Source organism: Halichoerus grypus, chromosome 3, assembly GCF_964656455.1.
Source record: "Halichoerus grypus chromosome 3, mHalGry1.hap1.1, whole genome shotgun sequence".
In the NCBI taxonomy this organism is placed as follows: Eukaryota; Metazoa; Chordata; class Mammalia; order Carnivora; family Phocidae; genus Halichoerus; species Halichoerus grypus.
The window spans coordinates 89,659,949-89,683,537 of record NC_135714.1 but is presented as its reverse complement, the minus strand read 5'-3'; the positions used below and the strand labels follow the sequence as shown (position 1 = coordinate 89,683,537).

Here is a 23,589-nt window from a genome sequence, read left to right as displayed (position 1 = left end):
CCCAGGGGAAGGCAGAAGGCAGCGTTCAATGGACTGAGCCACCCAGGCGCCCCAGTTGTGATGCAAATTAAGTAGGAGAAGAAACTTACATTTGTCCTTTAATTTAGTAAAGGTTGCAAATTGATTTTAATGAATGTTAATCTCTTTTTATAGGCCTATATTTGGATAAAAGTGTTATTTTTGAAGTGAAAAAATAGTGAAATTAACCTATTTAGTAAGAAATCTTTTCTTTTACTGTGTATATCCTCAATTCTGAGTCGATCTTGAAGCTGGCATACATAGATTTCATTTTCAACTAAAATAAGATGATTTCTGTCTTTGTTCTTAATGTTCATTATTAGACAAGATAAAGCTTGCTCACACAAGTAAGAGGTTGAAAAGTACAGTAAAATGTTTATTACTTTTCTATGAATGGTATAGGATGCTTTTCTTTTACAGAAATCCAGAACTTACAGAAGGGCAAATCAGTAAATTTCATCTTACATTTATAATCATTAATTCACAAAATTCTTCCTCTTCTATCAAAGTCAGGTGCTCAGACTGAGAAGATTCAGAAAACAGAGTCCTCATTCAGTCAGACACTTGTGTTGTGGAGAGAAAATACTGTTTAGTTTTTTTTTCCCTAGGTGGTTTGGTCTCAACTTGAGACTTGAAATTTCCTCACTAAATGCAAGCAGCAGTGGAAGCTTCAAGATTTCTTTTTGCCATGTGATTTTTTCCAAAATTTTTATTTCCATTTAAAACCAAGAATCTTGTCACTTGAAATCAAAATATTTTCTCCAAGCCCTTGAATATACTCAACTAATTCAACTAGTTCATGTGATGAAAAAATGTCTACTGAGTAGGCTAGTTTCTGAAGCTCTTCTTGATCTTCAAAGCATTTGGCAAAACCTAGCCTACTATTTTCTTGGAAGTATTACCACAGTTCACTTTTCAGCTCAAACATCCTGTTAAGAAACAAAATCTGTATTAGTTTCTCTTACTGTGTAACAAATCACCCCAACACTTAGTGGCTTAAAACAATAAACATCTTGCATAATCTCTGTAGGTCAGAAATTCAGGAGCAGCTCAGGTTGGTGGTTCTGGCTCAGAGTCTCTTATGGTCTCAGTCAAGATGTTGCCTGGGGTCGCTGTCACCTGGAGGCACAACTGGGGGTGGAGGATCAATTTCTAACGTGGCTCACGTGTCTAGCAAGCTAATGCTTTCTATTGCCACCACATGGACCTTTTACAGAGTACTTAAGTATTTTCATGACATGGCAGCTGTCTTCCCCTACAACAAATGATATCCTAAGCCATAAGACTTTATGCATGTGGCAGAAGATTTATGTGGTCTTTGTCCAGGTTTTCAGTTTCTTAAACATTGTTCAGTGAAGTAGCCTTTGATAAGTTTAGGCATTTCTTTTTTTCTCTCTCTCTTTTTTTTTTTTTTTTAAGATTTATTTATTTTATGGGGTTCCTGTGTGGCTCAGTCGGTTAAGTGTCTTCCTTCGGCTCAGGTCATGATCTCGGGGTCCTGGAATCAAACAACCCCCCCAACCCCCCCAACCCCCACCTCCATCAGGCTCCCTGCTCAGCGGGGAGTCTGCTTCTCCCTCTCCCTCTGCCCTTCCCCACCCCCTCATGCTCTCTCTCTCTCTCAAATAAATAAAATCTTAAGATTTTATTTATTTATTTATTTGAGAGTGAGAGCAGGGGGAGGGGCAGAGGGAGAATCTCCAGCAGACTCCCCCTGAGCAAGGAGCCCGACTGGGGGCTTGATCCCAGGACCCTGAGTTCATTACCTGAGCCGAAATCAAGAGTTGAACACTTAACTGACTAAGCCCCCCATCACACCCAAGTTTAGGTATTTCTGTAGCATCATCCCAAATTATTTTCATTTCAGCTCCAGAAGTTTCTGACACCAGCATATCTCTGGGAAGAAAGCAGTGTATTGTGAATATATCAGGATATTCTTTTTTTTTTTTTAAGATTTTATTTATTTATTTGTCAGAGAGAGAGAGAGTGTGCAAGAGAGCACAGGCAGAGGGAGAAGCAGGCAGAGGGAGAAACAGGCTCCCTGCTGAGCAAGGAGCCCAATGCTGGGCTCCATCCCAGGACCCTGTGATCATGACCTGAGCTGAAGGCAGACGCTTAACCAACTGAGCCACCCAGGTGTCCCAGGATTTTCTTTTTTGTAAGAATGAACACTCTTAGGGAGCAATGTTCAAATCAGTGGGGCATCATCAGTGCAGATGCCAATGCACTTCTTCAAGATGTACCTTTTGTTTTAAATACGAAGACAAAGCAGTAAATGTATCTTGGCCTTTGCTTGTTTAGGGTAGCATTTTATAGCAAAAAAATTCCCTTGAATTTCACCACAATTTATGTATCTTACAAGTGGTACCATATGTCAAAATCTGTTGATTCATCAGTCTGAAAAAGTTGTTTTTTGGTTTATGACACAAAATCTGAGCATCATGTGACATGTTACTATTTACATCCATTTATAATACTTTGAGAGTAAAACTTTTTAGTTTCTCATGTCTTATCCCAGTATTTTACTCTCTAAATTTACATACTAGGGTTGTGAAGTTCTTACCAACTGTTGGGCTTTTTCCATTTTTAGTCAGAAAGTTCTGCTACTTAACAACTTGCTTTCTGGATTTTTATTAAAGGTAACCTTTTTTATTTTTTTACTTTTTTTTTCTTAAACAAATCTTTTACTCTGGGATTCCTAAGGCCATTTTAAATTTTTTGCTCCTTTTTAAAATTTTTTTTAATTTTTTTTAAAGCTTTTATTTATTTATTTGTCAGAGAGAGAGAACACAAGCAGTGGGAGGGCAGAGGGCAGAGGGAGCCCGTTGCAGGACTCAATTCCAGGACCCTGGGATCATGACCTGGGCCGAAGGCAGACACTTAACCGACTGAGCCACCCAGGCACCATGACTTTCTTTTTTAAAACTTTTATTAAAAAAAAAAAATTTCAAACATAAAAGTTCAGAGAGCAGTACAATGAACCTCTATGTACCTATAATTCAGTTTCAGCAATTACCAGCCTTTTGCAAGTCTTGTTTCATCTATCCCTTCATTACTATATATATATAATATATATTATTATAAATTATAAACTTATTTATAAAATATTTTAAAAATATTTTATTAATTTATGATTCTAAATTATTTTATTTTATAATTATGAATTACTATAAATTATATATGTACATATATATTTTTTTTTTTTTTTTTTGCTGGAGTATATTGTGGTAAGCCCCACATAGCATTTCACCCATAAATCTCCAACAGAGGACTTTTTAAACATGGGTGCAATATCATTATCATACCTAACTAAAGTAATAATTCCTTAGTATCAGCTAGTAACAGTCTATGTAGAATTTTCCCTAATTATTTCAAAATGTCTGTTAATCGTTGCTTTCAGCAAGTAAAGATCCAAGCTATGCCTATGCATTACATTTGATTGATATGTCTCTAACTCTCTGATTCTTGATCAGTTTTCTCCCCCTATTTTTTTTCATGGCATTCGTTTGTTGAAGAAACTGAATCTTTATCTTGTAGTATTTTCCAACCTCTTGGTGGTATAAACCATGTTTCTCTATCCTCTGCATTTCCTATAAACTGGTAGTTAACTGGTAGTGAGATCTTGCAAACTGATTATGTTCGAAGTTCAATTTTTTTTTTTTTTTTTGCAAGAGTATTTCATGTTTTCCACACGAGGAGGCACTTGGCATCCAGTTGTCTCTCTTGGCAATATTAAGATTGATCAGTGGGATCAGTGTATCAGCCTAATTTGTCTATTAGAAAAGTTCCCTTCCAGCTTTTCACCTAATGGTTTTAGCAACAATTGATGATCATCACCTAGATTTATTGGTTTATAAGTTTATACAAAGTGGTGATATGCTAATTTTATTGTTCCTTCTGCAATTAGCTGAGATAAATTTCCCTCATTTTTAAATATTTATTTTTATTTCAATCCTTTGTTGTTATTGTTATTTTTTAAGTGCTTAAATTGCTTCATCTTTGACTTGTGAGAGCCCCTTCAAGTTGGGTCCTGTATCTTTTAATACCACTCACTAGTCTCTAATAGCTTTCTTGCTTTCTGACACAAGATGTCTTTATCTGACTTACATGTTTTCTACCTCAGCCCTTTCTCCAAGGAGCCCTTCCTTCTTTTAGTGAGAAATAGTATGTAAAGAACACGATCTGGGCACAATGGGGTGGTTTTTGCTTCTGTATTATCTTAACTTCTAGGCATTATCGGTGAATACAGATAGGAGGTATATATTTTTAGAAAGAGAAAAATTATGGTTCACACTGACATTTTCAATTCAAAGTTAAAACTACAATGTTTTTGCTTCTTTGAATTCAAACTTGTGCCTCTTCTACCCTTTAATTATGACATTAACCTATTTACTTATTTACTTGAGCCTGCAGACTTATGTGTGTTTGTGTGTGTGTGTGCATAAAATAGTTGTCAAGTGTTGATGTTATTATTTACAGACTGCTGAATCCTATTTAAGATTTTGTTTATATCAATTTGATGGTATTTTGAGTTTTTGCACCTTTAGTCATAAATGAGGTTGATCATTTTCTTTTTCTTGTGCTGTACATTCTGGTTGTGTAGATCCTTATTAGGATCTCTGTGGATGATTGTGCAGGAGAGGGGTAGGGTGGGATATGAGGTTTCAGGAGCTTGCCTATGGCTTATTTTTCAAATGCAGAGATTTCCTGAACCCCATGAAGTTGTATATACCTGGAATGTTTCTTTGCTTCTCCTGCCCCACTATCCACTCAGGAAGTGCTAAGTTAGAACATGATGGGCCGAGAGCCTTCTGTAGACTTTATCCTGGAGCAAATGCTGAAGTAAGTTGCCCCAAGAATGGGGTACTGGCTCAGGGCACCTGGCTGGCTCAGTTGGTAGAGCATGCAACTCTTGGTCTTGCAGTTTTGAGTTCGAGCTCCACGTTGGGTGTAGAGATTACTTAAAAATAAAATTTTTAAAAAAATGGGGTACTGGCTCAGCTGTTCTTCCCTTTCTTTAATTGACCACGTAGTCCATCACTTCTCTCAGATTTCCACTATCTCTATTTATTTTGTGGTCTCCCTTCTTCTGGATACCTCGTTGTCACCTATATGACATTTCTTAAACTTTGTTAAGTTTTGCAGTTAATCTCTTCCTCTCTATTGTACATCTTCAGTAATTCTTCACTGTTTATATCCTATTGATGGACTCCCTCTTCAGTTTTTGATGGTGCAATGGAATTATTTTTATTTATTTTTTATTTTTAAAAAAGATTTTTTAAATTTATTTGAGACAGAGAGAGAGAGAGAACAAGTGAGGGGGAGGATCAGAGGGAGAGGAAGAAGCAAACTCCCCGCTGAGCAGGGAGCCCGACACGGGGCTGGATCCCAGGACCCTGAGATCATGACCTGAGCCGAAGGCAGACGCTTAACTGACTGAGCTACCCAGGTGCCTCAGAATTATTTTTATTTTTATATTTATTCTCACTTACATGTTAGGAGGGAAGAGATAGTAACTATAGAGAATGTCAGTCATTATGAACCATCCATTACATTTCCTTTTTAATTGCTGACAGGAAAGTCATTTTCTTCTATTGATTTTGTAGTCAGTCATTTTAATAACTACGACATTAGGTCTAATACTTTTTCAAGCACTTTTTATCTAAGTAGACAGTCATTTCATCTGCAAATAATGGCAATTTTGTGTCTTCCACTCCAGTATTTATGTTTTTTCATGTTTATTGCCTCCAACAACAACAGTATTGAGATACAGCATCTTTGATTTTTCTGGGTTTGCCTCAAGTGTTTCACCATTGTATATGGTGTTTACTGTTGGTTTCTACCCTTTATCAGGTTAATGATATTTGTTCTTTTTCTAGATTGCTCACTTTTTAAAAATTAAGAATTTATGTTAAACTCATATCAAACACCTTTTCCATATCTTATGATATAATTATACAGATTATCTTATTTAATCTATTATTTTAATTAATTAAATATTTTAATATACTGAATTACATTAATAGATATCCTAATGTTGAATATCCCTGTAAATTTCTTAAATGCTCCCCACTTGGTCATTATATTTTTAATATACTGTGGTTTATAATGTATAATTTGCTAATATTTTATTTAGGATCATTGCATATAAATGAATAATCAGTTTTAATTATTAACTTATAGATTTCTTTCAGAGGCCCTTCTTACCAGTTTTGGGTATCAGAGTATTGCTAATAAATTGGAGGGCTTTCCATCTTTTTCTGTGTTCTGGAAAAGTTGTAAATAACAGAAAGATGATCTTTTTCTTTTTAAGATTTTATTTATTTATTTATTTGACAGAAAGAGAGAGAGGGAATACAAGCAGGGGGAGTGGGAGAGGGAGAAGCAGGCTTCCGGCTGAGCAGGGAGCCCGATGTGGGACTCGATCCCAGGACCCTGGGATCATGACCTGAGCTGAAGGCAGACGCTTAACGACTGAGCCACCGAGGCACCCCAATAATAATCTTTCTTAAAAGAGTTAGTAAAATAAAATCTTTTTAAAAAAAATGGGGGCACCAGGCTGGCTCAGTCAGTAGAGTATGTAACTCTTGATCTCGGGGCTGTAAGTTCAAGCCCCACATTTGGTGTAGAGGTTACTTAAAAATAAAATCTTAAAAAATAGAGAGAGAGTAGTAAATTTAGTGTCTTTGGGGGGTTAAAATCTTTAACTTTTCTATTGCTCCTTAGCTATTAATTTATTTGAATTTTCTACCTCTTCCTGAGTAAATTCTGATCATTTTATTTTCCTTGAAATTTTCCTCTAGATATTCAGATCATTTGGTAAGTTGCACATGCTTTTATCACTTAAGGTTCTAAGTGACAAGCCACCAAACCAACTCTGGCTAACTTTAGTAAAAGAAAATTCATTTGGAAGATGATAGGATATTCACACCCTTGACAGAAGGCTAAGCAACTAGGCTTAAGAACTGAGGATAGTCACTCAAGAAGGCGAAAAGGAATGACAGGAAACTTGTGTTACAACTAACAGCTAAACCATCTGACCCGCACACAGCTGCTGCTGCTTCTTCAATAAATTATTGCCTATTGGTACTTCTGTTCTATCCTTAACTCAGGATTCAAACACCAGGGAAAGAGACTCTTTGATCAGTCCCTGGTCTATAAGAGGGAATGGAAAGAGGCTGGAGATGGATTTCTTAACTTCTGTTTTGGAAAGCAGGTGCCGGTAATTATTCTCGCACCAAAACAGCCCATAATAGAAGAAAGATAATTCCACAAAGAAAATTGGGAACCTGTTATGAAGGAAAATGGGTGTTGGCAGCCCCCTAAAAATTCCCACTTCAATATTTTAACTCTAAAATTGTTTTACTCTCTCTCCTTTTTTTTTTTAATTTCTCAAAATGATTCATTGGTTTACATATCAAATCTGCTACTTTTTTACTTCCTGGTTTCTTTACTGTTGCTTATGTCTTTATTATTTCCTTTCTATCACTTTTGATTCATTTTATTCTTTTAATGCTATCCTGAGCTGTATGCTTAGTTCACTTTTTTTAGTGATTTTGTTGTTGTAAAAAATTTAAATGTAATTTGGATATTTGTCTTTTTTGTTGTTTTTTCTTTAATTTAATTTTTTGTCTTTTAAAGATTTTATTTATCTGTCAGAGAGAGAGAGAGCAAAAGCAGGGGGAGCTGCAGGCAGAAGGAGTGGTAGGCAGAGGGAGAAACAGGCAGAAGGAGAAGCAGGCTCCCTGCTGAGCAAGGAGCCCAGGGCAAGGCTCAATGCAGGGCTCGATCCCAGGACCCTGGGATGACTTGAGCCGAAGGCAGACGCTTAACCAGTTGAGCCACTCAGGCATCCCATGTTGTTGTTTTCTTCTATTCTTTCTAAGCTTAGAAATCACCCCTTACCTAAGGTTTAATACTTGTTTCAGTTGAATTTCTTTTAGAGATAAGAACCTTGATTCTAGTTTTAGCAGTATTATAAAGTGTATCAATAAGAATTTGGTCAGGAAAACTTGAACCACTGTAAGTATTTTAAACAGAAAAGAAGATCAGAAACAGTTCTCATTCACATGGGATGAGCAACAATATACATTACAGTTTTTCCATAGATCTTATCTCCCACCTTCCGTCATAATAAAGTCTGAGGAAATCTGGATCATCTGGACTTCCTGTAAAACACCACATTCTTCCATTACATTGATGGCATTACCTTGATCAGAGCAGGTAAGCAAGAGGTAGCTAGCATGCTGAATGCCTTGATAAGACACATATACTCCAGAGGACAGGAGACAAGGCCAGCATATCTTCTCTAAATTAAAAGACCAATTATTTCATCTTGAACTGCCTTGCACAAGGAAGAAAGCCCAAAACACTGAGGAATACTGCTCAGGCTGCCAGGGCAGGAAGGTGTTCTGCAGTGGTTTGACAGAGGCTATGATGTTAGAATTGTCAGTGGTGGAAAAAAATATTGTATCATGTTTGAGAAAGAACCATTGAGAGAATTACAGTAGAGAACCCTAGGGTTCTGGAGCAAAGCCATGAATTATCTGCAGCACAATTATACTCTTTTTGAAAACAACTGTGTACTACCGGACCCTGGTAAATCTGGAATTACTGAACATTGGACACTATATCACCATGTGACCAGAAATGCCCATTGTGAGCCAGGTCCTAACAGACCCACAAAACATAAGGTTGAGCAGGCCTAGCAAAAATGTATTATAAAATGGAAGTGTTGCATCCAGAAACAAATACAAACCGGACCAAGGGCACTAGCAAACTGCATCAGCTGGTAGCTCGGATATCCCCCTCCCCACCTAATCCAAACTGTTGCACCCAAGTCCTTCCCTCAGCTCACACCTATGGCTCTATAAGGAATATGGTATGACCAGGAGGAGGGAAAACGTGTTTGGTTGACAGATGGGTTGGCTCAGTATGTAGGTACAAGCTGAAAATAGACAGCAGCCGCAATACAGCCAAACTTAGGAGTGGTTTTAAAAGACACTGGTAAGGGAAAGTCTTCACGATGGGCTAGAGCTTCAGATAATACACCTGGTCACCCACTTTGTTGTCACCCACTTTGTGTGGAAATATCAGTGACCCAAGACTAGACTGTATATGGAATCCCAGGCAATAGTGATTGCCTGACGATCTTTTTTCTTAGAATAAAAAGTATTCAAGGATTAAGAACAAGAAGATCTGGGGTAGAAACATGTGGATGCACATATAGGAGTTGGAATGAAGTATAGAAATATTTGTATCACGTGTTAATACCCACTAGCAAAAGATACTAAATAACCACAAAATGACTCAGCCAATTGGTATCAGCCAGTGCCAGTCAGCAGCCACCCCAGTGCTAGCACAGTGGGCACGGGAATAAAGTGGCCATAGTGGCAGAAATGGAGGCTAGCCATGAGGCCAATATAATGGGGCCCTTAAGATTTAGTTAGCTGATGCCATCAACAAATGTCCATCCTGAAAGCAACAGAGACTAATGCTGAGTCCCCAAGATGGCACAATTCATCAAGGATACCAACTAGCCACTTGGTAAATTGACACAGTTGGTCCTTTCCATCTTAAAAGGGCCAGTAGTACATTCTCACAGAAATAGACATATATTCCAGGTTAAGGTGTTCCTTTCTTGCCTGCAGGGCCTTAGCTGGGATCATAATCCAAAGGATTTCAGCATATTTAATCTTCCAACATCCTGTCAGACAAGGGGACCCACCTGACAGCAAAGGAAATGTGAGAGTGGGTCAGTGACCATGCAGTTCACCGGTCATATCACATACCGCACCACTGGAAACCTGGCAGCCGTATGGAGTATTGGAACAGCCTGCTGAATGCAGAAGGGAAGGGCTATTTAAAGGCAATACTCTGAGGACTGGGTGCTGTCCTTCAGCAAGCAACATAGGCCTTGAATCGAAGACCTTCATTTAGCATTGTATCCCCAACAGAGAGAAGATGGAGGTCTGGGAGCCAAGGAATAGGAGCAGAAATGACCACACATACTGTCACTCCCAGTGACTAACTGGGAGCTTTGTGCTTCCTGTCTCCACAACTGGAGACTTTGCAGAGTTAGGGATCTTGTTCCCCAAAAGAAGCATACTTTTACCAGGAGGCACAGCAAGAATTCCAATGAATTATAAGCTAAGCCTTCTGCCTCATGCACATGGATTGGGCTTCTTGTGTCTAGGGACCAGCAAGAAAGAAGAGGAGTCACCGTGTTGATAGGGATAACTGACCCTGTTCATGTAGAGGAAGTAGGGTTGCTATTATATAATGAGGGAAAGGAGGAGTATGTATAGAACCATATGAGCTCCTTGGGTGCCTCTTGTGAGAGTAAAAGGATAAAAACAGCAACTATGGTCTGAGAAGGAAATGTAACCAGGGGCTCCAGGAAGTTTGTGAGTCATGACATTAGGTAAACACCTGAGGCTGTCAGAGGTGGAAGCTAAGGTGAAAGGAATCTATAATAGATAGGAAAGAGGCAGAGGATGAGTATCACCTGCAGCCTCAAGATCCACTACAAGAGCCAGGGCTCTAGTTTTTCTTACCACTTCCCTCTTCTAAATTTTCCCCCAGGAAGAAAGGCCTCCTACGATTTGGAAGGAGCCACTGCTGGAGCATATACAAAAAGTAGATCTAAGACAGCAAATGGTGGACTCTGAAAGACAGGGAGATGAGTTTCCCAGATCCCACTTCATGGAAGGTTTTGCTGCCCTAGCTGTGAAAAGTGTGATCAGCAGACACTTCTGATGGCAACTAAATGTCGGATCCTTCAGGGTCTGCCTCAGCTGCAGAGAAGGGCCTCACCTAAGGGGATGCCTTTCCTGGGCAGCCCACACCAGGTGACTGAGCAAGGCAGGGTTTCATGGTCTAGCCATTTCTGTCTGACCCAGAGACACTTGATAGGCCACACTCACTCCAGAGCTCCCCATGAGTTGACCAGGGCTTTGTTAAACCTGCAATGCAGTCTCACTTTTCTCTCTGCTCACTCCTGCTTCTCCTCCCTTCTTTTCACAGGAGTTAATTTCTAGTAAGTTATCTTGTACCCCCAACTCTGTCTCATGTCTGCTTTGGGAGAACCCTCACAAAGTTTTCTATGCTCAGAGGATATAATTTGATCATAGCATAACTGATGCATGGTAAAGGTACTGTTTTGTTGAGGATTTTTAATGTCTTCATCACAGCTTTCAATATGATATACTTTTACTTCTTATCTCCTTGTCTTCCACCTTAAGGAAAAACCATAATTTTGTTTTACCAAAAACATAAGAAATTTTCTTCCAGTGTAGTTTCTGTCTTCCCTAGAAAACAGAATTGAGGCATTGTCTAGTAACAAAGTGGGGAAATCAGTTTCCTCTGGAGGAAACATACTCCCTATTGGTCAGCTCCCTCAGCTATTTATTGGGAAAGTCTTTTTTGGTTTCAGTTACGGTAAAACTCTGGATTTTAGCCAAATTCTCTGAGTTCAAAAGTACAAAGCTCTTTAGGACACTTGCTCTTTCTAAATGTTTTTTCAAAGGTTAAAAATTAAATTTCAAAAGAATACCCAGGGTGCAGAAGAGAGACAGACACTGAGAGTCTCCAACATGAAGCTTGCTCATGTTATTTTGTTACATTTGTGCTTCTGCATAAGTTTTTGCAAGGTAAGTAACTCAATATTTATGTAGACTATTTTAATTAGATTTTTAAATATTATAAAAATGTAAGCAAAATCTTAAAGACATGGGGGAAGGGAGGAAAAAATAAAATAAGATGAAATCAAAAGGGGAGACAAACCAGAAGAGACTCTTAACTATAGGAAACAAACTGAGGGTTGATGGAGGGTAGGTGGGTGGGGGGATGTGGTAACTGGGTGATGGGCATTAAGGAGGGCACATGATGTAATGAGCACTGGGTGTTGTATGTAACTGATGAATCACTGAACTCTACCTCTGAAACAATACATTATATGTTAATTGAATTTAAATAAAATAAAATTTAAAATAAATAATAATTAAAAAGTAAAAAAAAAGAAATCTTAAAGATATTATTTTGTCTTAGAGATTACATAGTTCAGATACCAACAGCGGCAGTACATAGTTAGTAATAAAGATCTTATGTTAATATCTTGATGAAAGAGCTTTAAGAAATTGCTTTTTTCGTGTGCCCTCATCTGTGCATAGAGATTGAACTGAATGAGAATTTTACTAATATAGATCTGTAATTTATAGTAATCCTATTAAATCAAAAAATATTTACCAAACTCCTTCTACATGCAAGGTATAGTGCTGGGCAAAGAGCATGTCTGATCTCCAATAGCCCTTCGGTACAGTTGTAGAAAGATGACATAAACATGACAATGAGGAAATAATAAGCAAGATTTAAATAACTTTTGAGAAGGAACTGTTTTAATTGCCAAAATGTTACATTTAATTGCCAAAAATGTTACAAATATCATGTGCCGAGGGACTTTAATGAGAGCGAAAATCCCTTCCTGCTAAGAGGTCAAGAAGAGTTTATGGACCAGTGGGATTTGAGCTGGATTCGTAATTCTGGATTAGTGTAGAGAAACAGAGTGATTTCCACCCTTTTCAGCCTGGAAAAGCAGCAAGTGCTATGGTAGAAGAATAGTAAAGCCCTAGTCTCCTCCAGGTGAATAAATCCATTTGATTAGAATGGAAACCTTGTGGGGAACTTGGGCAATCAAAACTGGTATGACAGATTATAGCCAGGTTGGAAGATCATCTATTATGGTTAGATAGGCTCTAGATATTTTAGACAATTATTGATGATCACTTTTGTGATCAAAGCATTTTGAAACAGGATTACAAAAACTGTTTTGTCTTAATGCCAGCTTAGAGAAGCAAGTATTTAAAGAAAACTACCTAAGAAATGAGAATTACTTAATTTAAGTTTCCTGTAACTTCTAAAATGTATATGCAATGCTTGTAACAGAGAACAAATAGAAATAAAGTAAGTGCTCATTGATAAGAAATTGATTAAATTATTGTACATCTATAAATGAGCTATCATGTAGCTATGAAAATGATGCATTTTATATTTATTGAGAAAAAAGTCCTTACTAAAATCTTATTTTTGTTAAAGAAGAAAATATACACACATTCATGTATCTGTGTGTATGTGTACATACACACACACACATATACACAGATACAGCTGCTCATATAAACAGCAATTTAAAAGTTCCTGGAGGGTATATATCAAATAGATACCAATTGGTATCTCAGGTAATGAGATTACTGGTGATTTTTATTTTTTGTTTTATACATTTATGAATTTTCAGAATTCAGAAATTCTGTTTTATTCATTATTCATTTTTTAAAATACCAAATAAATGTGTGTTACTTTAGAATAAGGAAAAATTTGTTTTTGAGGAAAAGATATTTCAGCCACATTTTTGGTTCCCGTAACAAAAACAATAAAAAACAAAACAAAATAGTACTTTTCACTTACAGAAAGGGAAAGAGCCTCTTTTACTGAATAATCATTCAATAATAAAGTTGTCTTCTTTCCTTTAAAAAACAGCAGTTTATAGGAATTGTCATATTTGTGAAAATTTCAGAACTTCTTAAAATATTAATTTATAAAAGAAAATGGAATGCTGAGAGATAACCATTTTTAAATGGAAGTTGCCATAGAGACAACATAAATGTGTTCAAAGAAGTTTTAAAATGTGTCTACATTTTCTAAATGAAATAAAATATGTACATCTGGGAGAAATTTTTGTTATTTTGAAAGCTAGGACCAGATTTCCCTCTAAGGAATAAAAAGTCCCATGCCTTTTTTATATCAAAACTTTTTGATGGACTTATTTGAAGGTGGATTATGTCAATGGCAGGAGTGAACTGGCAGCAGGATAGACTTCGGTTGTTCTGAAAGGGGAAATGAGAATTCTGGTTTTACTGCCCAAACAGATAAGGGGACTCAGGTTTCTCTGGGAGATAAAACCAGGACATAGAGGGATTGGCTGCTGTATTAATAACCAAGGATATTAGAGAATAGGGAAGCCAAATGTTTCACTCAATATGGTTATTTACTACTGTGGGAGTATTGTGCTGTAACATAAACGCTGACCAAAACCTTAAATTTTTATTTACCCTAGAAGTTTATTACAAACCTAAGTTTATATTGGTAATATTTTGGAAAGAAAGAATGAGAGTAATGTTCAGCAGAGTGATGAGGTAATGGAAGGACGATATGCACAGGAAGCAACATGCAATGCAGAGAGTGAGGTCGGCAAAATGGCAGAGTAGGCAAATCCAAACAGTTGTCTTTCCACACACGCATGCACACACACACACAAATCATGCAGACTGTCAGAACCAACTTTGTCAGAACTCCAGTTATTAATCAAAGGCCTACAGCCTCCAAATGAACACTGAATGAAGGAAAAGGCAACTTAAAATGTTAGGAAAGCTTTGTGACATTTCTACTTGCCCTTGCCCTACCCTGTCCCCAGTTCAGTGCAGTCTTGAAGATGACAGTCCACATGAGGAACTCTTGTTCCTAGCTCCAGAAGGAGCAGAGCAGACTTTATTTAAAAAGAATGGTGTTTGTCTGTTCTAACCTGCCTGGGGCATACTGGAAAGACTGATCAAACATATTTGTCTTTGTTTTGCCTAACTCAGAACTCACTCAGAGTGGAAAGACAGTGGGAATTCCTCAAAAACACCGTGACATAGGGACGCCTGGGTGGCTCAGTCAGTTAAGTGTCTGCCTTTGGCTTGGGTCATGATCCCGGGGTCCCGGCATCAAGTGCCACATCAGGTTCCTTGCTCAGCGGGGAGCCTGCTTCTCCCTCTGCCTGCTGTTTCCCCTGCTTGTGCTCTCTCTCTCTCTCTGACAAATAAATAAAATCTTAAAAAAACAAAAACAACATTGTGAGGCACCAAACAACCTGCAGCTACCTGGGACAAAAGATTACAGTTGAGAAAAATGGTAGAGTGTCAAAGCTTGGGAGGAAAATTTAGGGAAAGAGTTTCTTTGGGAAATTAGACCATTCAAAAGTCCCTGTGAATACTTGGGAATTTAAAAAGCAACACATATGCCCAGGGCAGGATGCATGCTCAGAAAAGATCTAAGAAGACTCTAAGCCTACACCTCTAGATGATCTCTAGGCTCAGTGCAAGCATGAAGTGAAGGCTAAGAGAGAATTGAAAATGGCCTGACTAAGTGTTGAAGGGGTACTCAAGCACAGAGCCAATTTGCAAAGTCTAGAAGAGGTTTTTGGTTGTTGATTAGAGGAGTTTCTTATTCTTTTTATTTTATTTCTATGAAAAACTCACTAGAGTTTTAATAACAGATTTGAGCAGGCAGGAGAGTAAGTGAACTTGAAGATCAGTCAATTAAATTATCCAGTTTGAAGAGCAGAAAGAAAAAAATAATGAGAAACTAACAGAGATTAAGACCTATGGGACACCATTAAGAACACCAAAATATACATAACAGGAACCTCAGAAGAGGAGAGAACAGGTTAGAGAGAATATTTGAAGAAATAATAGCCAAAAACTTCCCAAATTTGGAAAAATATATGAATCTACAGATTTAGGAAGCTTAGCAGCCCCCAAAAGGATAATGCAAAGAAATCCACACTAAGACACATTATAATGAAATTGTTAAAAGCCAAGGAACAAAACAGAATATCTTGAAAGCAGCAAGAGAAAAGCAACTCATCATGGACAAGGGATTTTCTTTTTTTAGAGTTTATGTATTTACTTGACACAGAGAGAGAGACAGCTAGAGAGGGAACACAAGCAGGGGGAGTGGGAGAGGGAGAAGCAGGCTCCTGGCTGAGCAGGGAGCCCGATGCGGGGCTCGATCCCAGGACTCTGGGATCATGACCTGAGCCAAAGGCAGACGTTTAATGACTGAGCCACCCAGGAACCCGAGAAGGGATTTTCAATAAGATTAGAAGTACATTTCTCATTAGAAACCATGGAGGCACGGAGAAGAGAGTGGGATGACATTTTTAAAGTGCTGAAAGAAAAGACTGTCAATCAGGAATCCTATATCGAACAAAACTATCCTTTAAAAATGAAAAAGAAATTAAGACATTTTCAGATCAACAAAAGCTGACAGAGTTAGTTACTAGTAGACAGGAAATTCACTCTAAGAAAGATAGTCCTGCAGGCTAGCTAAAATATGCTAGACAGTAACTAGAAGCCGTAAGAAGAAATAAAGGACTTCAATAATGATAACTATGTAGGTAAATACAAAAGTCAGTGTAATTTTATTTTTGGTTTGTAGCTCCTCTTTTTATTTCACATTATTTAAAAGAATGTATAAAAAATAATTATAAATCTATGTTAACATGCGTGCAATGCCTAAAGATGTAATGTGTGACCATAACATAAAAGAGGGGATGGACCTATATAAGAGCAGGGTTTTTAATATGCTCATGAAGTTAGGTTGGTATCAATTCAAACTAGATTGCTATACATTTAAGTTGTTAAGTATAATCTCCATGTCAACCACACACACACAAAAAATCTTAAAAATATACAGAAAAGACATGAGAAGAAAAGCAAAACAGTTCACTACAAACAAATCAATAAACACAAAAGAAGTCAGTAATAGAAGACATAAAGAACAACAAAATTATAATACATACAGAGAACAAATTGCAAAATGGCAAAAGTAAGGCCTTCCTTAAAAACAACTTAAATGTAAGTGGGTTAAATTCTCCAGTGAAAGGCAAAGATTGGCAGAATTTATTTTTTAAAAAACTAACCATGATCCAACTATATGCTGTCTACAAGAGACTCACATTAGATCCAAAGACAAATAGATTGAAAGTGAAAGGATGGAAAACAATATTCCATGAAATAGTAACCAAAAGGGAACTGGAAGGGGCAGCATTAATATCAAACAAGATTAAACTTAATTTTGTCTTGTTATGAGAGACAAAGAACATTAGATATTGACAAAAGAGTTCATTTAAAATATATAATTTTAGGGGCGCCTGGGTGGCTCAGATGGTTAAGCATCTTCGGCTCAGGTCATGATCCCAGGGTCCTGGGATTGAGCCCCACATCAGGCTCCTGGCACAGCGTGGAGCCCGCTTCTCCCTCTCCCTCTGCCTCTCCCCCTTCTCATGCTCTCTCTCTCTCTCTCTCTCTGTATCTCTGTGTCTGAAATGAATGAATAAAAATCTTTAAAAAAATAAAATAAAATATATAATTTTAAACATATACACACCAAACAGTAGAGCTCAAAATACATGAGACAATGACATAATTGAAGGGAAGAATAGAATTCTATGATAATCATTGGAGACTTCTATATCCCACTTTCCATAGTGGATAGAAAATCTAGACAGAAGATTAATAAGAAAATAGAGGATTTTAATAGCACTATAAATCAACCAGACCTAACAACAAGACATATAGAGCACTACACCTAATGGAAGCAGAATACACATTTTTTTCAAGTGCCCATAGAGCATTCTCCAGCATAGGCCACATGTAAGGCCACAGAACATGTCTCAAAAAATTTTTAAATATTGAAGTCATAAGAAATAGTTCCTCTAAAGATAATGGAATAAAGCTAGAAATCAGTAACAGAAGGAAAACTGGAAAATTCACAAATATGTGGAAATTAAACAATATACTCTTAAATAACCATGGTCAAAGAAATCACAGAGTAAATTAGAAAATACTTAGAAATGAATGAAAGCAAAAATGCAACATACCAAAACATATGAAATGTGGCAAAAGCAGTTCTCACAGAGACATTTATAGCAGTAGATGCCTACATTAAAAAAGAACAAAGATCCTTAATAAAAAACCTAACCTTAAACCTTACAAGAACCAGAAAAAGAAGAGCAAGCCAAATCCAAAGCTAGGAAATAATAAAGATTATAATGGGGAGTTTTTATCATGAACAGATACTGAATTTTGTCAAATGCTTTGTATTTCTATGGTGTTGGTAATTATTTCTGTTTCATTTCTGATTTTATTTATTTGAGTCCTCCATTTTTCTTGATGAGTCTGGCGAAAGGTTTATCAATTTTGTTTATCTTTTCAAAGAACCAACTGTTGGTTTTATTGAACTTTTCTATTTTTTAGTCTCTACTTCATTTATTTCTGCTCTGATCTTTATTATTTCCTTCCTTCCACCAACTTTGGGCTTTGTTTGTTCTTTTTCTAGTTCCTTTAGGTGTAAGATCAGATTGTTTGAGATTTTTCTTGTTTCTTGAGGTAGATCCAATTGCTATACATTTCCCTCTTAGAACTGCTTTTGCTATATCCCAAAGATTTTCGACCATTATGTCTTCATTTTCATTTGTCTCCATGTACTTTTTTATTTCCCCTTTGATTTCTTCACTGATCCATTGGTTGTTTTGTAGCATGTTCTTTAGCCTCCAAAAAAAAGAAGAGGAAGATGGTGAAGAAAAAGAAGGAGAAAAAAAGAATGTAGATGGAAAAAATAAATAGTAGGAAAATAGAATCAATTAAACTAAAAGTTGGTTCTTTGAAAAGATCAACTAAATTGACAAACCTTAGCTAGACTGTTAAAAGAAAAGATGCAAATAAAATCAGAAAGTGAAGACATTACTGCTGACCTTACAGAAATCAAAAGAATGATAAGAGAGTTCTATGAACAATTATATGCCAACAAATTAGATAACTTAGATGAGTGGACAAATTCCTACAAACACACACATTACCAAAACTGAATCAAAAAGAAATAGTAATTCTGAACAGACATATAACAAGAGTTGAATCAGTAGTTTAAAAAATTATTTTCATCAAAGAAATGTCCAGTATCAGACGGCTTCATTGGTAAATTCTACCAAACATTGAAAGAAGAATTAATACTAATTCTTCTCAAACTCTTCCCTCAAAAAAGAAAAGGAGTGAATACTCCCTAATTCATTTTATGCGTCCAATATTATTCTGATAACAAAGTCAAAGATACCACAAGAAAAAGTACAAAGCAGAGATAAAAGCTACTGTCTTTGCTGACCTCCCCCTCATATCAAGTATTCCCAGAGATTTCCAGTATTCATCATTCCTTTGGGTAGGTCCAGATTTCCATCCAGCATAATTTTCCTTCTGCTTAAAGGACTTTTTTTTTTTTTTTTTAACTTTTCTTGTAAGGCAGATATACTGGTGATTAATTTTTCAGCTTTTATGTCTAAAGAGGTTGTTATTTGCCTTAAACTTTTTTAAATTTTATTTTATTATGTTATGTTACTCACCATACATTACATCATTAGTTTTTGATGTAGTGTTCCATGATTCATTGTTTGTGTATAACACCCAGTGCTCCATTCAATACATGCCCTCTTTAATACTCATCACCAGGCTAACCCATCCCCCCACCCCCCTCCCAAGCAGCCAATTATATAAGCCAATTAATAACAAAATCAAAGAAACACATCAACAACAATACAATAATAGTAGGGGACTTTAACACTCCCCTCACTGAAATGGACAGATCATCTAAGCAAAAGATCAACAAGGAAATAAAGACTTTAAATCACACACTGGAGCAAATGGACTTCACAGATATATTCAGAACATTCCATCCCAAAGCAACAGAATACACATTCTTCTCTAGTGCCCATGGAACATTCTCCAGAATAGATCACATCCTGGGTCACAAATCAGGTCTCAACCAGTACCAAAAAATTGGGATCATGCCCTGCATATTTTCGGACCACAATGCTTTGAACTAGAACTCAATCACAAGAGGAAAGTCAGAAAGAACTCAAATGCATGGATGCTAAAGAGCATCCTACTAAAGAATGAATGGGTCAACCAGGAAATTAAAGAAGAATTTAAAAAATTCATGGAAATGAATGAAAATGAAAACACAACTGTTCAAAATCTTTGGGATGCAGCAAAGGCAGTCCTAAGAGGAAAGTATACAGCAATACAAGCCTTTCTCAAGAAACAAGAAAGGTCTCAAATACACAACCTAACCCTACACCGAAAGGAGCTGGAGAAAGAACAGCAAATAAAGCCTAAACCCAGCAGGAGAAGAGAAATAATAAAGATCAGAGCAGAAATCAATTAAATAGAAACCAAAAGAACAGTAGAACAGATCAATGAAACTAGGAGCTGGTTCTTTGAAACAATTAACAAGATTGATAAACCCCTGGCCAGACTTATCAAAAAGAAAAGAGAAATGACCCAAATAAATAAAATCATGAATGAAAGCAGAGAGATCACAACCAACACCAAAGAAATACAATTATAAGAACATATTATGAGCAACTATATGCCAGCAAATTAGATAATCTGGAAGAAATGGATGCATTCCTAGAGATGTATAAACTACCAAAACTGAATCAGGAAGAAAAAGAAAACCTGAACAGACCTATAACCACTAAGGAAATTGAAGCAGTCATCAAAAATCTCCCAAGAAACAAGAGCCCAGGGCCAGATGGCTTCCCAGGGGAATTCTACCAAACATTGAAAGAAGAATTAATACCTATTCTTCTGAAACTGTTCCAAAAGATAGAAATGGAAGGAAAACTTCCAAACTCATTTTATGAGGTCAGCATTGTCCTTAAACTTTTAATGATATTTTTGTTAGGTATAGAAGTATAAGTCGACAGGGTTCCCCCCACCCCAGTATTTTTTAACTGCTACTCCACTATCTTCTTACTTGCATTAGTGATGAGACCTCTGCTGTCACACTTACCTTTGTTCCTTTGCCCATAATGTGTCTCTTTTCTTTGGCTATTTTGAAGATTTTCTCTTTATCACTGGTATTTGACAATTTGGGTATGATATGCCTTCGTGGAGTTTCCTTCATGGTTCTTCTGCTTGGGTTTATTCAGCTTGTTGGAACTGTGGATTTATATTTTTCATCAAATTTAGAAAAGTGTCAGCCACTATTACTTCAAATATATTTTTTGTTCCCCTGTCACTCACTTCTCCTTTGGAACTCCAATTACACACATACCATGACACTTGAACTTGTTCCACAGTTCACTTATACCTTGTTTGAGAAATCTTTAGGTTTTCTAATCTTTTCTTCTGCCAAGTCCTACCTGTCGTTAGTCCCATCCAGTATATTGTTTTTATCTCAAATACTGTAGTTTACAATGCTAGAAGTTCAATTTTATCTCTTATATATTTTTCATGTTTCTACAGTTATAATAAATATTTGAATATCCTTGCCTGCCAATTCTAACATCTATGCTAGTGTTCTGGGTGAATTTCAGTTGCTTGATTTTTCTCATTAGGAGTCATATTTTGCTGCCTCTTTGCAGGTCTAGTATTCTTTATTGGATGGCAGATAATATTAATTTTACTCTGCTGGATGCTGAGTATTTTTGTATCCCTATAAATATTCTTGAACTTTGTTCTGAGATGTAATTAAGTTACTGAAAACAGTTTGATCCTTTCAGGTCTTGGCTTTAAGCATTCTTACATAGGACCAGAATAGTACTCAGTCTAGGACTAATTATTCCACACTACTGAGGCAAGATCCTTCTGTGTACACTTCCAAATGCCCTACGAATCACAAGTGATGAGAACAAGCACTATTCATGGCCCTTTTTGAATGTGGGCCCTGTCACCTAGAATTCTTTTTGGGTAGTTCTTTCCCCAGTCTGCGGTAGTTTCTTCACACCCAGGTGCTGATGAATACTCGCTGAACACTCAGAGGGGATATGCTAAGGAGTTCCAAAGTTCGCTTTCTATTCCACTCACTTCTTTCCAGTACTCGATTCTGTGAACAATAGCTGCTTTGGTGTCCTCAGACTCTCAGATCTGTCTCTTCAGCTCAGGGAGTCCCTTAGGTTCAGCTCAAGTTCCATCTCTGCACCACAGTCTTGGAACTCTCTTAAGGCAATTAAATGGAACAATTATACGGCTTCTTCATTTACTTCTCAACTCTCAGGGATCACTACCCTTCTTTGCCTGATGTCCAGTATCTTGAAAATCATTGCTTTCTATATTTTGTCCATTTCTTGGTTGTTTTAGGCTGAAAGGTAAATCTGGTCCCTATTATTCAATCTTGACTGGAAGCAGAAGAATTCCTATTTAATTTAATTTTAACTAATTTTAATTTAGATAGCCACATTTGGCTAGTGGCTCTTATATTAGACAGTACAGTTAACAATTGCTGGGATTAATGAGATTGAGTTTTTAAAATACAGATGTAAACCTCAAATGGGCATTTTTTTTTAATGTATCCTTTAGTAGACATTGTATTGTAAGTTTAAGTTAATTCAGTCAACTCTCAGTTCAACCCTGATAGAGGCAGTCGCATATACATTATGCACTGGAATTGTTCAAGCTCATTTTAGGTACAGCTCTTGTCTCCAAATTCTGTGTTATCATATTTTTCTGAATGTAAATAGATTCAAAATAAACAGTGTTGTCACAGTGAATTGTAAGGATGAAGGGTTGAAGAAACAAGTTGAGTTTTCAGTTTTTTCATTCTAATGGCCAATTGGAATTTTTGTTTTTAAAACATAAAATAGTAAAACAGTGCAGACCAGACAGTGTGCCAAGTGCAAACAATAGTACATACAGGACATATTTTACCAAATTTGAATAATATCTTTAAAATGAAATTTATTCTTTTTTATCAATATATTTAATTGTTCTTAAACTGCAATATTATTGGGACACCTGGATGGCTCAGTCGGTTAAGAGTCTGCCTTCAGCCCAGGCCATGATCTCAGGGTCCTGGGATTGAGCCCCGTGTTGGGATTCCTGCTCAGTGGGAAGTCTGCTTCTCTCTCTCCCTCTGCCGTTCCCCCCTGCCCACCTCCCGCTTGTGCTCTCTCACTCTCGCTCTCTCTCAAATAAATAAATAAATAAAATACTTTTTAAAACCTGCAATATTATTATTCATTACTATAACAGACCTGTATATAGGTATATTCTTTTCCTTTTTCATTAAATACATTTATATAGTTAAAAATATCTGTTTTTTCCTTATTTGTACTGTATTGTATTTTTTATTCTTATTTTTTATAAGCATGGTTTTATATATATATGAATTTCAATGAAAGAAAATGTTTGCTGTTTTCATTTTTCTGCATAATTTATTGTTCATTTCTTTCATGGTTTCTATTAAAAATAATTTTGTTGTGTGGGGGTAATGTTTTAAAAGTATCTGTTCTGGGTGCACCTGGGTGACTCAGTTGGTTGAGCGTCGGACTCTTGGTTTCCACTCATGTCATGATCTCAGGGTAGTGAGATTGAGCCTGGCATTGGGCTCCATGCTCATGCTCATGCAGAGTCAGCTTGAAATTCTCTCTCTCTCTCCCGCCTCCCCTTGCTTGCACTCTCGCTCTCTCCTCTAAAATAAAATCTTTTTTTTTAAAAAAGTATCTGTTCTGTGTGTCAAATACACTAGGCTTGCCATTAGTCAATAGATGAACAATTTTTTGCAACTCATATTCCAAAGTGCTGGTTTCTTTAACATATGGAGTTCCTACAAAAAAACAAAACAAAACAAAAAAGCCAAACAAACAAACAAAAAAAACGAGACAACAATCCAGTATACATCAGAAAAAGATATGGTTAGTGGAAGGAGAGAAATAAAAATCTTTAAGTTTGAGCATATTGAGAGATGTTCAACCTCACTCAT

The 23,589-nt window shown here is 36.7% G+C and overlaps 1 protein-coding gene across 2 annotated transcripts in view; it reads left to right on the top strand.

Annotated features, from left to right (window-relative positions):
- CFI (complement factor I) overlaps positions 1 to 23,589 on the top strand; it is a 70,810-nt gene that overhangs the window by 2,728 nt on the left and 44,493 nt on the right. Inside the window, exon 1 of one of the 2 annotated variants that reach the window (XM_078069071.1) lies at positions 11,500 to 11,669. The exons of the other annotated variant lie outside the window; for it this stretch is intronic. Coding sequence (XP_077925197.1) covers positions 11,532 to 11,669 — 138 coding nt within the window. The 5' untranslated portion in view covers positions 11,500 to 11,531. Of the gene's footprint in view, positions 1 to 11,499; positions 11,670 to 23,589 lie in introns of those variants that run through there. 2 annotated transcript variants of the gene reach the window in all.